The sequence below is a fragment of the Alexandromys fortis genome, unplaced genomic scaffold (genome assembly GCF_014885135.2).
Source record: "Alexandromys fortis isolate MF-2015 unplaced genomic scaffold, M_Fortis_MF-2015_v1.1 scaffold_34, whole genome shotgun sequence".
Taxonomy (NCBI): domain Eukaryota; kingdom Metazoa; phylum Chordata; class Mammalia; order Rodentia; family Cricetidae; genus Alexandromys; species Alexandromys fortis.
In genome coordinates, this window is record NW_026067933.1 from 3468374 (window position 1) to 3487414 (window position 19041).

At 38.8% G+C, this 19041-nt stretch overlaps 1 protein-coding gene across 3 annotated transcripts in view; it reads right to left on the reverse strand.

The window, feature by feature from the left end:
• The window catches only part of Ptprz1 (protein tyrosine phosphatase receptor type Z1), a 179145-nt gene that overhangs the window by 63581 nt on the left and 96523 nt on the right, over positions 1-19041 (reverse strand). For all 3 annotated transcript variants that reach the window (XM_050145943.1, XM_050145942.1, XM_050145941.1), the window contains exons 7-10: positions 13656-13813; positions 13363-13513; positions 1141-1325; positions 34-160 (exon numbers count right to left, since the gene is read on the reverse strand). In XM_050145943.1, the coding sequence (XP_050001900.1) occupies positions 34-160; positions 1141-1325; positions 13363-13513; positions 13656-13813 (621 nt within the window). The remainder of the gene's footprint in view (positions 1-33; positions 161-1140; positions 1326-13362; positions 13514-13655; positions 13814-19041) is intronic.

Below are 19041 nucleotides of genomic sequence, written 5' to 3' on the forward strand. Positions count from 1 at the left end.
GGAAACAGAGGGGCAACTTAGGAAAGCACTCACCAGTGTCCTCAGTAGGCATGTCAATTATCAGCTGGTCACTGTACTTCCCATATAAGCCATTAGTGCATATGGCCACTATTTGGAGAACGTAACTCATATTAGGTAGTAAGTTATTGAGAATAGCGCCCTAGGAGAAAGACATTAGAAATTATACAAAACATTCTCTTAAGACATTATTAACAGAGACAAAGGGACAACTCTTTACCCTGACAATGTGTGTCTGCATGGAAATGCATGTGTGTATGCGCACATGTATGCGTATTTCCGTCTCACAAAGTGGTGTCTTCTTCTTTATGCATTGTGAGAGGAAATATTTGCTCACCAAATCCTCATCTTCTCCTATATCTTTCTCTCTACATCCCAAATGAGTGTAAAAGTAGTTAAAACTTATCTGTTGTTCGACATGCTATCAAACGTACTAATAATGGCAGGTTTATTTAAGTAGGATCCCAGGACATGCTGTCTTGCTGCCTGGATGTACAGCCCAGAGACTTTTCTGGTGCAGTGGCGACTTCCCATACTTGCATCCAGATGAGGGATTATCAACTCACCACCATTGGGCCAACCCTTCCTATCAAATCACACAAGGAATCCGAGCTGTACTTTCTCTCATTCATGTGAGATGACTCAGACAGTCTTTTATGTTATTCTATCCTCAAAATTCTGACATAGTTACCACTTGATATTTGTTACTAGAAATCTAAAGCGAAGCAAAGAACTTTTAAGTCCCCTACCTTGTTTTTCCTGCAATAAAGTAGAGAATACATAACATGTACAAGGTGAGATTCTCAGGTCAGTTGTGAGATTTTAATTGAAATATTTATATATTCCTTACATTATCTTATTTATAAGGGAGGAATATACTAATAATGTTCTGTGCTTACGTTTTCCACATGTATCCACCTCTTATAATGTTGCTGACAGGGTCACGATCTTGTATTTAATCCTAACTACTGACATAATTTACTATGCCTTTTATTCCTTGGGAATACCTTCACTCAACATCTACAGTGACCAGAGGCAAAAATACATAGTCATTTGCAAATTCTTACCTTGGGAGCCAAACTATAATGTTATCAGACAGAAAGTAATTCATCTTATAGTTACCAAGTCCTGATAGCCATCTGTTAAAAACTCATGCTTGGTTTGGTCGTTGCCCTCCAGCGGCTGGTACAGAACGGCAAACTTCTCAATCATGGTGTCATACACAACTCGAGGTCTTTCCCATGTGACCAGAAGGCTGGTGTAGTTTTCAGGGTCAGCCTGCACATTTTCTGGTTCTGAGCTGCACACTTCAGGAGAAAAAAGAAAGTCAGTGGCACAACCGTTGACTTCTGGAATTTGTACTAAATAAAACATACTTGGAAGGTTTTTTTAAAAATTTTATCTTAGTTCAATAGGAAGTAAAATATTATCTCTTGTTCCAATTTTTGCACCTCAAATTGGATTTGGTAGGTTCTTTTCAGAAGAAAAGAGGGCTACTCTGGCTGGCAGCTCCGGAGGGTGGAAGTCCTGCTGTAGGCTCTTTGACTATGATCCATCTTGATGGGAGCATGTGTCTCACTGTCTGTAAAGGTCCCTTCCTCTGTCCTTAAAAGCTGCCAGCATTCAGTCACAGGGGTTCCCTCCACGCACCCAACCTGTAACCAAAGTTCCTTGAAACCACTATGTTCTGATTAGTTTCTGGAATATCAGAACTATAGCTCCTTTCTCCCTTTTTGTTTGCTGTTGCCTAGAACATAGTTTTGAGAGTGTTTGGCATGGACATTCATTGTTAGAAAAAATGACATAGGATATCTTCGAACTCATGGTGTCTGTATGTCTTGTCTGATACCTGGCAAATTTATTTAGCTTGGGACTAGAAAATAATCAATTATAAAATATGATCTATAGTTGAACATTTTTGCTACTAGAGAAACCCTGATATAATTAAAAATTCCCAACTCATGAAAGCAATATCACAACTAAAACCATTAATTCAGTCTTTTTGGGAACTGGCCATGAAATTCCACCCTGGCATCATTAATAGAATAAATAAATAAATAAGCACAGGGAATTAGAATATTTGTCTCATATGAAAATAAAATTGTGGGGAAAAACTTTCAAAATTTCTTAATGTAACTTAAAGATCACATCGAGTAGGAACTGGGCCAAAATTTCAGTCCCATCAGGAACGGTCCTGATGCTCTGGAGAGTGTACATACATGGGGTAAGTTTGCAGTAGCTTACAGGGAAAAGGTTAGATGCCACAGACATTTGCAAAGCACAGGAAGAGAAAAATCTCTCAGGACAAAGATAAGAAATTCACTGCTGGGACACTCTTCAAGGGACATCTCAGCTACAAAGCTGTGTCATGGAAGCATGTGGGTGCCTTCAATGAGCCACTCATCGTGGGTAAGACACCTGTAGGGATTCTGACACTGCCAACAGGTGAGTCAGAGTGCGACCCAAAGGGTTTCGCCCTTTCTCTTTTTCCTTTCCTTTCCCTTTCCCTTCTAGTTTGTAGTTTGTCTCATAAACACACGAGGGCGCCCACGACTAACAATTCCCTCACAAGCAGCCTGTCTTCCATATGGTATTGACCATTAGCAAGCAACCCTGTAGCTGCAACAGTACATTAGCTATTCACAAAATATAAACATATGCTTTGAATAAATGCCTGGGTAAATCTACATGAGTTAGACATAGGACTTTTCTCCTTCCTTCCTTCCTTCCTTCCTTCCTTCCTTCCTTCCTTCCTTCCTTCCTTCCTTCCTTCCTTCCTTCCTTCCCCCGCCCCCCAAACTGGTAATGTTTTATTTTGTTTAAGAAGGGCTTAGAGTGAGGTGTTCCTCTAAGAATAAGAGGAAATTTCTTTTATTGTGAAAAATGTGAATTCAGACGAAAAATATGTTTCCAAGTTATGTTTAGACTACATCATATAACTGGGACACTTCTGTGACTTTTCCACCAGATGGCAGAAGACCATCAAGTCATCTCAACCCCAGAGCATCACATAAGTATCACTGAAATACCCAGATGACCCCCTTCTTCCTTCCAGAGGAGTGGACCTGTAGAAGGTGGGTTTCTGACAGAATAATTTGTCGATTCTCTCCTCCTAAAATAAATCCCTCTTTTTGGAGAAGGGTAATGCTTTAAAGTGATATAAGTTTTATGCTTTTTAACATGTACTTTGTAAAATTTATAAATTGAATGCATCCACACAAAGCAGAAATGGCCTGCGAAAAGCAGAAAAGTGTTCATTGAGATCTGCCCAAAGCATTCTTACCCAGCTTCCCTGGATTGTTTGTATCTGTCTGAGACATTTCAAATGGTAACCTTCGATGTTAATCTGAAGTGAGACTTCTCAAAGAAAGTTGTGTTTCTTTGCTAGCAGGTTCTCATTTTTAACTGTCTTAGTTATAAGTCTATATGACTCTATTAGTTAGTTTCATAGTTGGGGCTTATAGATTTCCCCTTTATTTCTTCATTTCCCTTTTTCAACTCTTTGCAGATCCTCTCTACCTTCCTAACCACCCAACTTCATGTTTTCTCCTTCTAAAAATTGTGCAGTCGTTTGTGTTGACTTACTCCTGAGCATAGGACCTGCCTTGAGTGCAGCTGATATGCCCAGTGTCAGTCCATTGAAGAACATTGACTTCCTTTATCCTAGCAGCTCTCTGTTGGCAATAGCTCCTTGGCCAGAGGTGGGGACTTCATGCCTGCTCCCACTCCTTTGTGCTGGGATTTGCCTGGCTTGAGCTTGCGCAGGTCTTGTGTTCACTGTCATCGTCTCTGTGGGTCCCTAAGTGCATCTGCTCTGCTGTGTCTGGAAGACACTGTTTCCTTAAGGTCATGTACCATCTCGGGCTCTTATAAACGTTCCTTTCCCTCCTCTGCATAGATCTTTGAGCCTTGAGGGGGGAGTGTGACTGAGACATCCCAATGAAGGCCAAGCATCCCAACATCTCTTGTGCTCTGCATGCTGACCTCATGCAAGTTTCTGTGTTAATTACCAAATACTTCAAGGAAATGTTTCTCCAACGCAGGGTGAGTCATTCACTCATCTATGGATATGATGATAGGTCATTAGGAGTCATTTAATTGCTATTTCATTTAGCAGAGTAATAATAGTAGGTCAATGACCGATCTAATGTCAAGTTTTTGATCTCATTGATGATATATNTATATATGGGTTCCATCATGCGCAGTGGACCTTAATTCCAAATTTTTAAAAAATGATTGTAATTCCCATAACATTTGTGTTACTAGTCTATCATCAGGCACATCTTGCAGGTACGTCATTATTGTAACTCTTAAGGTTCATAGCTGGGGGAGATTGATGATCACTTTTCTCTTTGTGTAGCATGTAGAGTACCTGAAAGTACATGGACGAAGCTTCCAGTTGAATACCTACTAGATTTCTCTATGTTCTATGACATAAGCACACGGTGTCCTCAACAATAGGATCTCACTGTCAAAATGCAGGAGTGTAATCAATAGCAATGGCATTTGCCCATAATGGTTGGGATTTCTATCAGACCACATTAATAATCAACTCAAAAATATGTAACTCATTCTTAATTCTTCAGACTTTTCATTGGTAGCATACAATGTCCAATTGGGGTATTGCCACCCCCATAATATGGTAACTCAATTTAAACTCCTTTTAAATATGTGTATATGTTATATATATTATATATTTTAGTAAACTTCTATAGTAGAAGATTTCCATATGACTATTTAAAAATAAAACTTTCTCTTCCCTGGAAGATATCCCCATCCCCATGCCTTACTGACTAACTCACCACTGTAGATATTCTAAGTGAAACACATATATCTTCAGCTTTATTTTAATCAGAACACTATTTTAAAAAAACATCCTTTTTGTTAACTGATAATCAGTGGTTTAGTAATATGAGTAATATTAGCCTTCTAATGCTGACAGTTAGAAAGCATTGACTAGATCTTTTAAGGAACAAACCAATTGGTTCCATAAATATAGTTTGGTATTTTGACATAAAATTAGGCAACGACCATGGAGTAGGTATTTAACATGAGCTCATATTATTTTCCTTACTATTGTTCTATTGACATTAGTTATTATGTTTATTTTAGATTACACAAATATATAGTGTATGTCTCTGTGTGAAGTCATACACACTGATTGCAGGAATGGGTGAGGTCCAGAAAAGAGCATTGCTTGTCTGGAGCAGGAATTACACATAGGTGGCTGTGAGCAGATGGAGCTGGGAACTGAACCCAAGGCCTCTGCCAGCCTATTAGGCACTCTTAGCTGTAGGTCCTCTTAACTGTTGAGCCATCTTCATCCCCTGAAATTAGTTCAATTCTCTTATTAGAAAGATGTAAACTACACCAAGCCAACTATCTGAACTAAAAATCAAGAAGTCTTTTCTAGATCAATATATATTTTGATATCAAACACATGTTAACAAAAATGTAAACAATAAAAGTTATAATTTTCTTATATAAGCTTCATCAATTTTACTGGGACAGCATGCTACCTTTCAAGTCATTTCTACGAGTTACATTCAATCTGGATCCCAGCCACTCATTCTTTAAGCAATGACGACTGAGAGAAGGAACCTGGCTCATGAAGAACACAGAGCGCTTGAAAGTGCCTAAGTGTTACATACAGGCAAAGGAGCTCCCTAAAAGATCTCCTTGATCAAACAGCCATATGTGTTCTGGATTAAGAGCAGCTGCAGTCTTCCACTCAGGTTGATTCTGGTGACTCTTGGCATATGGGGTATCTGTTCTTCTTGCCCCTTGAAAGCTCATCCCTGACATAGCCTTCTAATACTGACAGTTAGAAAGTTCCAGGTGTCTTTAGTTTCTAACCTCTTGACTTCCTTCACCGAGAAATGCACAACAAACCAGAACTCAAACAAAATAGAACAAAATAGTCTGTTACTTAGACCAAATAGGGTTGCGCTCATCAAAAGTCCCATGCAAACATTCAAGGTTGCAAAGTGTGTCACCCATGTTTGGCTGGCATAAAGGACAGTAGTTATTATATGAAAAAATCAAAAGATTACTAAGCAAAGTGCTGAGTATTTTGAAAACAAAAGGAAAAGGAAAAGACAGCAGAAAAGAAATGGAGGCGAAACACAAGAAAATTCTTTGGTTATGAGAAATCACTGTTAATTATGAAAGTAGATTTGCTAATGTATAATTCATGACATTTTTCAGGAAATGGTAGAAAATATCTTGCAGTTCATTGCCTTAGGCTACAGAGTTGAGATACATTATGTTACAAAGACACCCCCAACATGCTCTATTTCTTGAAAAGCACACTGTTTTGCATGGCTTTAAATTTGTACATTAAATGTTTTACAGTGCTAGCTAACATCGGAAGTCCATTCATGAGTACTTCAATGAAGTACAGTCTATAAAAAACATTTCTAAATGCACACCATGCTACTTTTGCAAGCTATACTTCTTCACTGCGATTGCTTGTTTCTCTATGCACATGACAAATGGCAACAATAGCAGTCACTAACTCTGCAGCTTACTCATCTAAGGCACTGCAGCACATTGCAACATTTACCTCTTTATGATTCTCACAGCAGCCCTCTGGGGACCACTGTTCGCTCTTTCTTTCTTTCTTTCTTTCTTTCTTTCTTTCTTTCTTTCTTTCTTTTCTTTTCTTTCTTTTTCTTTTATTTTTTTAAAAAAGAAAACAAACTATCTATTTTCATTTTACATAACATTCCCAGTTCCCACTCCTCCCCCTCCTCCCATTCCTTCCACCTTCTCCCTCACCCCACCCCATCCACTCCTCAGAGTCATTGAGACACACTGCTGTGGGGAGGGTCCAAGGCCCTCCCTACTATATTTAGGATGAGCAAGGTATCCATCCAAAAAGAATGGGTTCCAAAAAGCCAATACAAGCAGTAAGAATAAATCTTGGTGACATTGCCAGTGGCCCCTCAGTCTGCCGCAGCCGTGCAACTGTCACCCACATTCAGAGGGAGTAGTTTGGTCTTACTCTGGTTCCTTCACTGTCCAGCTAGAGTTAGTGAGCTCCCATTAGCTCAGGTAGAATGTTTCAGTGGGTGAACCCATCATGGTCTTGACCTCTTTGCTCATTTCTCACTCCTCCCACTCTTTAACTGGACTTGGGGAACTCAGCCCCCTGCTCTGCTGTAAGTCTTTGCCTCTGTTTCCATCAGTTGCTGGATGAAGGCTCTATGGTGACATTTAAGATATTCATCAATCTGACTACAGGGCAAGGCCAGTTCAGGCACCCTCTCTTTTATTGCTTAGGATCTTAGCTGGGGCCATCCTTGTGGATTTCTGGGAATTTTTCCAGTGCCAGGTTTCTTGGTAGCCTCATAATGGCTCCCTCAGTCAAAATATCTCTTTCTTTGCTCTAATCTCTGTCCATCTTCCATCTCATCTATACTGTTCCCTCAAGTTCTTCTCCCCGCTTCTTCCCTCTTCTTCCCCTTCCACTCTCCCTTCTCCCCCCCCATACCCATGCTCCCAATTTTGTCAGGCAATCTTGTCTATTTCCTTTTTTCAGGTGGGTCTATATATGTTTTTCTTAGAGTTCACCTTGTTACTTAGCTTCTCTACGGTCATTGACCATAGGCTCGTTATCCTTTGTTTTACAGCTAGTATCCACTTATGAGTGAGTACACATGAACTATGTTCATCTTTCTGGGTCTGGGTTACCTCACTCAAGATGGTTTTTCCTAGTTCCATCCATTTGCATGCAAATTTCAAGATGTCATTTTTTACTGCTGAGTAGTACTCCACTGTCTAAATGTACCACATTTTTTTAAATCCATTTTTCAGTTGAGGGGCATCTAGGTTTTTTCCGTTATGGGTATTACAAATAATGCTGCTATGAGCATAGTTGAACAAATGTCCTTGTAGTATGATTGAGCATCTTTTCAGTATATGCCCAAGAATGGTATTGCTGGGTCCTGAGATAGGTTGGTTCCCAATTTTCTAAGAAACCACCATACTGATTTCAAGAGTGGTTTTACAAGCTTGCATTCCCACCAGGAATGGAGGAGTATTCTCCTTACTCCACATCCTCTCCAGCATAAGCTATCATTGGTGTTTTTGATCTTAGCCATTCTGACTGGTGCTGGGTTTGGAAGTAAATGTTCTCTGGTCTTTGAAACCCAAGTTATTTACCTGCATGCTTCATTAGCTCCTGCTCTCCAATGGGAGAGACGTGCTAGGGTGCTAACTGCACAGCATGGTAGTGTCTATGCTTGAGATGTAGGAAATAAATATAAACTTTGCCTACTTTATACTTTTACATATTTAAACTGTTGTTCATAGTGCTTTCTCAAAAGGCAACCTCTATTAAATCCCTCCAGATCAGATGGTTCTATCAAATTCAACAATTCATGAAATCTACGATGTCCCCTTTATGATGCTCAAATGAAGGGCCTTGCTAAGAAACAGTAGCCTTACTTGGAAGCAGAAAAGTAGAGCATCGTTGATCCAGAGATATGAATATTTAGACACTGTTGTGACTGTAATAATGAATGTTGTCTGAGATTTAATCTCAAAGTTCACTTGGAAACAGGGAGTCACATGCTTGTCATGATTTGCTACATACATTGAAAATATGTATTTCCTGCAATACATTTATTAATAGCAAGATTCTGACAATTTTTTATCTTACATTTTATTTCTATTTTAGTCAAAATGAAGATGTTAGATATTTATAAATGGAGAAAGTATAAATATATCTTGAAGATCCAAGACTGAAGAAAACGTTTAAGAAAATTTCACTAAGTGGTGGAATACTATATAACGGTTAAATGCTTTATTAAAGATTCATTTAATATCACTATGTAAAATTTCTGCCATTATGAGATACAACAATGTTCTTAATTGGAGTAGAAAGTCTGAAAGGATATCCAACAGAGTTCTCAAGAGTCATCTCTGAGTGGTGACATCATAAGGAATTTTTGGTTCTTCTGTGAGCTTACACATATTTTCTTTTTCTTTTTTGAGACAGAGTTGTTTCTCTGTGCATTTATGCCTGTCCTGGAACTCACTCTGTAGGCCAGACTGGCCTAGAAATCATAGAGATCCACCTGCCTCTTCCTCCCTGAAAGCTGGAATTAAAGGCATGCGCCACCACACCAGCTCATATTTTCTACTTTAACAATAGAACCAATGTAGGACCTTATTTCAGACTAAATTTGACAAAAATTAAAACCTGAATTCCACCCTAAATTGTTGTCAAATTCAGTTTCAAAAAGAAGGGCGATAAAGCTTTATTATAAAAAAAAACACCACAGGGATATGCACAACTAATTAAATAATAATAATAATACTTACTGAAAAGCAAACAGTCAGTCGTATTAGAAAAAGAGTTGTTTCAACTGATAAGCAAATGTTCTTGTTCTAAACAGAAATCCCCCTTCTCAATTGCAAACAGAGAGCAAGCACCTCAGTTTTTATTATAAGTTCAGCAGATGCAAAATATTATACAGTAGGAATCTGAAAGATTACTATGTAATTATCTTTACATGCTAAACATACATCATTGTCAAATATAATAATAGTTTTACCTGAATAGTGACAGAGTTCAAATAAGGAGCTGTATCTTTTTGGTTCACTGTATCTGTTACTCAGTCATGAGGAAATGATTTCTTAATTTTATTATGACACAGATATTGTTTCTAAAATTAGAGTCTTTCCTTGAGGCAGTCTTTAACTAAGAATCAGAAGAGTATGCTACACATTCTTTTGAAGACCTTGAGCATTTAAAAAAATTTAAATAACATTACATAAAGAGGAACTTGGCTTTGACCTGTCTGGAAATCTAAAGCCACTCATTCCTTTGGTGCCTGGTGCCAATAACACATGCTCCTTGTAGCCCCAAAGGCTTGGGAACAAGTGAACTGAGCGTATTCTTTAATTCATTCTTGTCTTCCTCACTTATCAAGAGAGGAGAAGCCTTGCCCCTAGAAGACAGGGACTGCCCTTTCTCCCGAGCTACAGGTGACAGTGAGATCCTTAAGGTGAAAACCTACCAAGAAAGTGAAGCAGGTGCATGAATAGCTCTGAAGCAAGGCAATGAAAAATAGCATCACTGCTGACAAAGGACCAGGAGTTCAGCAGAAATGGCTACTTTCAGGGATGGAGAAAAGGCATGTTGAGTAAGACAGATGAATTGCTAATAATTGATAACGTCTCATATTAAATAAATAATGTTTCACTGATATCAACTGTATAGATGAAACTGGTACAACAAACAGAACTGGAATTTGGTAATAGGCAGATTTCATTGCAACCTCAAAACCACATCTTTTTTTTTTTATAAATTGAAGCTTTAAAATTAAATGCTATGTAACCAAAAAAAGAAAAAAAATGATGCTCTTTCACTCCTAAGGCATCTTGGTAAATAGAGGCCCTTAGAGCAGGTAGCACTCCAAGGGGTGGGTATAGGAGAGGGTACGATGATCTCCAGGACCTGGGCCGAGGTAATTTGTTCATTGAGAAGAACCCAAGAACTACAGGAGGATGAGGAAAGCAGCTGAGACTCTGCCAGGGAGACAGGACAAGGGGAAGGTCAAATGACCAGAGGGCCAGAGCCTGGATCTCAAAGACACAAAACTATAGTAAAAGTTAGTATTGGCTCAATATAAAGCAATAACTCTGCCTAAGCAATTGTCTCGATGGCACAGAGATGTCTGTGTGAAACACTAATTGGCTGTTCTGGAGGGTTCCTGGGAGAAGGACACCTACGAACGAGCACACTTCCCAAAGCGCCTGTGGGTGAACATTTTTATGGTAGGATTTATTTTAAAGTTTGCATTTGTAACTCCAATTAAATAAATATATCTATTTCCAACAGCCCCCTTGCAGAACGAGTTCTGCTATTTTAATTATTTTGGAACAAAGTTGCAAAAATGTGAGAATTATTACTCTGCCAGTCATAACAATGCTGCCGGAGAGCTGGGGGATAGTGTGACGATATACACGCACAGCTGAGAGGAGTAAGATCGATGCCCATATGTGTCATCTGAGAACTGCCTGCCTTCCTTGATAGTCTGTTAACACGCTTACTGTAACTCAGAACACCGAATAGTGTAGAGAGTGTAGTGTCTCTGTTCAACCTTAGGATAAGCAAAACCCTCAAAAGTCAACACTTTTTAAAGTTTCATGTTTTTAAGGACATTAATTTAAAAAAAAATTAAAGTTATATTTCTTTTAAGGTATTCTGTAGCGTAGAAAGGACTCTGGATAACTTTAAAGTCAGAGACATCTGAGTTCAAATACTGACATCACCCTTTACTAGCTGTGTAAATCTGGACAAATCACTCAGTATCAGATTCCCAAAATGCAAACCACAAACATGTTGGCCAGCATCATGAATTGGGTGATATGAGGCTTGAGTATAATGCTCTCTGTTTCAAGGCAAGGTAGTGTTACACAAAGTCGGCAATTATCATTGCTTATTGTCATTATTACTAAGTTAAGTCTTTAACTTAATTATGGAAACTATATAGTCCCGTGCTAATTCAGAGCTACATGTGGGTTTCACATTAACAGGGAAGAGTTTATCTATCAAGCATCACCATGATTTTATTATATGGAAGCTTAGTCTTTCGGATGTGCAGTGAATATTCAGTGAATTGAAGCTTTGGTTTACCTCAGAAAGACGTAGGGATAAAAGATGTAGTTACTGCCTCCCTGGGCTTAGAGGGCAATGAGACAGCCATGAACACAGGCAATTACTATAGTCTGGTCATTAAAAGGAACATCTAGTTGGGTACACTGTATGGAGTTCAGATGAACATTGTTTGCCTTGAACTCCACGGCTGTAATGCCACCTGAGAGCAGTCCTGTTCATGGACTAGATTCAGACAGTGTGGAGATAAGGGTCCCACAAGACAAGATCTCTGAGAGGAGGAATATCCTCTTGAGTTTGAGAGAACAAGGAGCAGGCAAAAGTGTGAAGACAACAGAAGCGGAAGAAGCATGCTGCCCAGAGGAAAAATCTTCAGTGGACATGTGAGGCTGTGTCGCCCTGCTTCAGGGAAGGTTTAGAGCGAGGAACAAAGCCTTGCTGAAGATGGATGAGCACGAAACATGTCCAACATCTAGTCACAGACTCTGACTTTAATCTAAAAGTGTCGAGGAGCCATCCAGAGTTTCCATAAAATGTGATTTAAAATATAATGGAAAAAGCTATCATATTTTAAATTTGATATTTAGTCTACTGTATTTTGGAAAAGGAGTTAGTTCAGGTTCATTTTCTCTTTTCTGATCAATTACATATTATTCACTATAAAATTATTTAGGTAATTGGGATGGATAGCAGAAATATGACTAATTTTATCACTTTAAGCAATTTTAATTTGAATGCGAATGTCAAAACTAGACATAGTTATTTAATACTGTTGTCATTAGTTTTTATTGTTGGATAAAAACACTTCTAAATATCCCATTAAAACAATAAAGTATGAATATTGAATATTAATTTAAAATTAATGTTTTAAATTAATATTATTCATGACAAAACATTAAGTGCAGGGCTGAGATAAAAGAGAATCTAGTTTGGAAAGTCTTAATTTTTCAAAAGGAAGGCTACTCCAAAGATTTCTTCATGGATGACTACCTCCCTCGAATAAACAGAAAGAAACAAGTCAGAGATGTTTCTGGTTCTGTCCTCTGGACATCTGTAATGGCTTGGACTCCTATGTCAGCCACAAGAAACACAGAACATATGCAGGGAACCCACACACTCACATATTCCCCCCTGCTGGTTGGTTATGACGAAGGCAAACTTATTTTCCTCCCAAGAAAGAAATCGAGGACATTTTAGTTATTCATGATAATATTTTCAATACCTATTAGGTGCTTTATTTTTTTTTTTTGAAACTGGCAACACAAGTGTGTGCACCATAATCTCATGTTGAGTCTCCGTTCATGTTACCACCTCCAGCTCAAGCCCCTGATGATGCCAACCAGACGGGACACCCCAAGGTCTGCCTACCACAGCCTTTCCTTCCTACAGCTTCCAGGCCAGCAAATGCTGTAAAGTGAAGCTGGAACGTCTATGTGGATTTTGCTGCTTGTTGTAATTTGGAAAAGCGGCTTCCATTTATCAGATCTTATTTTTCTCACCTGTAAAAAAACTCATAGAGGAAGAATGGATTTTTCAAATTCTCATTTGCCGATGTGGGAACCACAATTTAGGGAAGCTAAATTGCTCGCCTAAAGCTAGAGAAGTTAATTGAAAGCTTTCAAAAACTGTAAGCCTTGTGCGTTTTCCACCACACCAAAATAGCCATCGACGCCGAGTCTGTGAGGGGCACAGCAAAAGGATATTTCAATACATACCTGCTTCGTGAATCTCTTCTTTGCCAGTGTAGGAGGAAAACACCTGCCTGGAAAACTTGTACTGTTGTTCTCGGAAATTGTTTTGTAAGTAATCCATCAACATGACATAGCCAGACTGTTGCATTGTGAGAACTTCACAAAATACAGCCAGCTGGAAAGAAGACCAAACCATTTAACACACCAGCTTCAAAAGCCTCAGCAAACGCTTTAATGGGATAGTCTGCAGCACAACTACAAAGCAATGCTTTTACAATAGCGTCAAATTGCCTCATTATGTGAACCTCCGAGATTACCTGGCTTTCGGAAATGCTAACTGTATCCTTAAAAACAATCCATTCCACGGTGTCTGTGCAGGGAGGAGATGTCAGTGAGCCGTTGTAAATGTAATACTTGTCAGTGGAGTTGGGCAGAAGGTTCTGCAGGATGAACGGATCTAAGGCAGCCTGCTTCCCTAGGAAGTAATAACACACATCTCAGCTGGTGTCCCAACACTGGAACTTACTTATCAAATCTGCTGTGAAAGAAGAGCGCACTCTTACCTTATATACTTAGAATAGAAATTTTAAGAATGTTAGATATATGACATATATGTATATAAAATAGAGTGAGCATACCACAAATCGCCTTAAATATATCATTATAGGCTGCTCGATGTCTTCTCTTTTAACATGATGCTAAAAAAGATCATTTTATATAAAAAGATAAAGAAATCTATGATTATGTCAATGGATATCATCTACATAATTTGAAAAAAAAATCATTCTAGTTCATCATGTAATACAAAAGCAAAGGCCTGACCTGTTTAGATCATTGTCAAAAGCCTAGAGTGAGCATTGGTTTAAGACTGACACACTGAGAACTTCCCTGGGAAGTCAAGAACAAGATAAGGGTGTGTCAAGTCATCACGTTTGTTTGATATTAAACATGAAGGAGAAGAAAACTGTGCTAAGTGAAGCTGGCACATGGCTTGATCCTAGCACCTGGGAGGCTGAGGAGGTGGGTTGGGAGCTGGAGGCTTGCCTGGGTTGCTTAGGGAGACGCTCTTAAAAAAAAAAAAAAAAGAGGAGTGGGGAGAAAATGATTAGGATTTATAGGAATTGATATCATCCAAATTTGCAAACAGCACACATGATTGCGCATCTGCGGCTTTGGGAACAAGACAGAAGAGCAAGGCAGAGAGAGCCAGAATACCAGGAAGTCAGGTGTGAAATGGTCTCTCCTAGAAATGGCTGCACAAAGAAGACTTTGACAATGACAAAAAGCAGTGGATATGTTAAAGAGAAGGTGGGAAATTTTCATGGGGCCCCCTCCCTAGACAGAGAGCCACAGGCAACTAGTGGTGGTTGGGAGGGGAAAAATTAATCTTTCCTAGGGCTTAGCCCCTTATTAATTGTCCAATAAGGAGTGGTCAGCCCTGAAAGTCATATACACACAAACAGCAAAAGTATACTCAGCAGGTTGTATTTATATACATTTTTGCATACATGTAAATACATATATGTGCATATATGGAGCAGCAATAGTCAAAAAAAAGTGGTTATCCATTTGATAGTGAGGGAGGATATGGGATGGGCTGTGGGGAGAAAAGGGAACAAAAAAAGTGATTTAATACCATTTTGATTAAAAGCCTTTCTTTTTAAAGAGTAAATAGTGTTTAAAAAAATGGCCACCACTCCCACAGAATTGCAAAACAGAACTCTGAAAAATATTTTTTAAAGAAATCAGATGCAAATCAAAACAACTCTGAGATACCATCTTAACACCTGTCAGAATGGCTAAGATCAAAAACACCAATGATATCCTATGCTGGAGAGGTTGTGGAGTAAGGGGAACACTCATCCATTGCTGGTGGGAATGCAAACTTGTGTAACCACTTTGGAAATCAGTGTGGTGGTTTCTCAGAAAATTGGGAATCAAACTACCTCAGGATCCAGCAATATCACTCTTGGGAATATACCAAGAGATACTCAATCATACTAAAAAAGCATTTGTTCAATTATGTTCATAGCAGCATTATTTGTAATAGCCAGAACCTGAAAACAACCTAGATGCCCCTCAACTGAAGAATGGATAAAGAAAGTGTGGCACATTTACACATTAGAGCACTACTCAGTGGAAAAAAAAAAAAAAGCAATGACATTGTTTTTTGCATGCATTGAATTTTGCATGCAAATGGAGAATTAAAAAACACTATCCTGAGTGAGGTAACCCAGACTCCCAAAAATAAGTATGGTATGTACTCACTACTAAGTGGATGCTAGCCATAAACAAAGGACACTGAGCCTATAGTTCATGATCCTAGAGAAACTAAATAATAAGGTGAACCCCCCCCCAAAAAAAAACCAAATATATACCCACCTGGAAATTGGAAAGAGACATGATCGTCTGACAAAATTTGGGAGTGGGATAGTCGAGATAGAGGAAGAACAGAGATGAGAGCAAGGAAGAGATATCTTGATTGAGGGAGTCATTATGGGGTTAGCAAGAAACTTGGCTCTAAAAAATTTCCCAGGAGCCCACAAGGATGACCCCAGCTAAGACAATAAGAAGAGAGTGCCTGAACCAGCTATGCCCTGTATTCAGACTGATGATTATCTAAATATCATCATAGAACCTTCGTCCAACAACAGATGGAAACAGAGGCAGAGACCCACATTGGAGCACTGGACTGAGTTGCCACGGTCCAGTTGAAGAGTCGAAGGAGTGAGAGTATGAGCTGGTGTGGGAGGTCCTTCTGTCTGTGTGTTTCTTTTCTTGGTTAATTAATAAAGAAACTGCCTTGGCCTGTTGATAGGACAGAACTTAGGTAGGTGAAAAAGACAGAACTGAATGCTGGGAAAAGGAAAGAGTAAGAGATGCCATGGATCTGCAGCCGGAGGTAGATGTGCTAAAACTTTGCTAGTAGGCCACAACCTCGTGATGATATACAGATTAATAGAAATGGGTTAAATTAAGATGTAAGAGTTAGCCAATAAGAAGCTAGAGCTAATGGGCCAAGCAGTGATTTAATGAATAAAGTTTCTGTGTGATTATTTCAGGGGCTGGGTAGCCTGGACAAAAAAGTGGTCTCCTTGCAAAAGTGAGCAAGGAAGTCAAGACCATGAGAGGTTCACCCACTGATATACTTTGCCTGAGCTAATGGGAGCTCACCAACTCCAACTGGACTGGGAGTGAATGAGCATGGGATCAACTAGTCCCTCTGAATGTGGTTGACAGTTGGGACAGACTGAGGGATCACTGACTGGCACTGGGATTTGTCTCTACTGCATGTACTGGCTTTGGGGGATCCTATTTTCTTTGGATGTATATCTTGCTCAACCTAGATGTAATGGGGGAGGCCTTGGACTTTTCACAGGGTGGGGTGCATTGCTCTCTCTTAGGATTGGAGGGGTGGGGTGGTAAGGTGTATGGAGGAAGTGGAAGGGGAGTGGGAGGAGGGGAAGGAGTGGGAATTTGGATTGGTATTGTTTAAGTAATAAAATAAAATAATAATAATAAAAAATCAGGAAATTGAGGAAACTTTTGGAAGAGCAATTGGGTGATTATTTGGGGCAAAAATGGAGAATAAGAGAGCCAAAATGTGTTCCAGCCAGCATTCTTTGGATTCTGGACTCTTTGTCATTTCAAAATCAGTATCAACTGATGCTCCTTTTGTTCTAGGATCCACTGCCCTCATGTATTCGGAAATTTCCATGTTTTAAAAATTCTGGTGTGTGCAGAAGCACAACAAGATACTATTATTTACAAATAAAGGAAGTTGAATTGTAGTAGAGAAAGATCTCAAGTATTCTGAAAAAGGATAAATAATAGAAACATGACTATTATGGAATAAGCATTGTTGTATTCAGAATAAACACTTGTCTTTTAAGAAATACTTTAAAGGGTAAAAAAAAGAGAAGAGGAAGAATTAAAGGCACAAACACAATTATACAAAGAAGAATTCATAAGGCAGGGAATTAAACAAGTTCATATGCAAGCAAAGAGGTGAAGAGCTCTTGTCATGTTAATAGACAATGGAGAACTGACTGAATGTGTTTGAAGAGGTTTATTTCTTTTCTCATTTAAATTCTGTATTAATTTAACTATATACCACATTTGCAAGCTTCAAAATAAAATTGAATTAAACATGCATATTGAGAAGTATTTTTAAAAGACTATTCTGTTAAATAAATGAATCTGGCAAAGTCACTGAGCACAATACCAGTACAGTAAAACATAATTTTATTTCTACAGTTTCAGTTTCAAACAACAAAAAATTAATTTTTCTGTAACATGAGTTTTTCCCTCTATTGTTTTCTTTAGCTTTTTTTATACAATATATTTTGATCATATTGTTTCACTCCTTTCTTCCAATATCTCCCAGAATCTTCCTCCCGCTTACCTGTACACTCAATTTCATGTCCATTCTCTTTTAAAAAGAAATAAAACCCTCAAACTGAACAAAGACAACAAAAAGCATCAAACAACAAACAAACAAAACTGGAGTCTGTTTTGTGTTGCCCAACTCCTCCCGAGTATGGGGCCTGCCCTGGATTGTGGTTGATATACCCAGTGCCACTCCATTGGAGAAAACTGATATCCCTTTCCCAGAAGCTACTATTGCAAAAGCAATGTGGTTTAAAATAAGAGGAAATATAAAATACAAGGACCTCTGACTATCCCAAAACTCACTATACAGACCAGTGCTGAGACCGACAGCATGCTCCACTACCTATGTTTTTCATCTGCTAACATGGATGCTGATTGTAAAGTTTAAATGAAACACAGTCTATAAATCCAATAATCTTGAACAATAGCAAGCTGCACAAATGTCAACTGCAGACAAGAAGGCTTGCTCATCATATACTGTTGTGGAAACCATATAGTGACATTTTGCAGACATGTATGATTCCTTTCCAACAGTTCTTGTCAAGGGCACCACCTTGGCCACCCAGCTCTTTCTTTACTGCCCTTATTCATATAGGCAATGATTTGCTGGCTAGCTAGATCTCTTGCATTTCCCCACCTTCCCCAATCCCTAATCCGGTGCATGTCTTAAAAATCTACCTGTCTGGGAGATTTAGGTTTGCATTACAGTGTAGTTCTTGGAGCCAACTGAGTCTGTGTGAGATAGCACCTACTTAGAAGAACCCAAGGAGTTTTAAAATAACATCAATGTCAAAGACTTCCCATCACTGGAAATAGACCTTCTAGGAGTGGAGCCTGGCTGCAAGCATTGTGAAATATATCCTCAGATGATGCAGACATGCGGTTAAGGATAAAACCCAGGTATAAGGAAGTGCTTCCAAGATTATCACCCTTCTGTTGACACTTTTCATGGACATTATTAATAATTAAAATTAGAACTAATTGACTAGAGTTTGAGTTAAAGACTAAATCTTACGAATGGAATACTATTTGACTGAATTACATTTCTCCTGGATCAATTAAAATCTTAGTTTAATTCATCAGGAAGTTCACATTTTGTTTGGCTTGATGGACTATTGATGTCTAGAAATGTCCAGTAGCAATATGATGTTACTAGTGTTTGGGGTCAAACTAGGACTGGGAAAAGTCCATGAGACCTCAACCCTACACAAAGAACTATGGGTAACTGAGGAAATCTATGAGCAGGAGAAGTTGGGACAAGCATATCAATTGGTTGCCCTGTGCCAAATAGCCTGGAAAACATACATACAT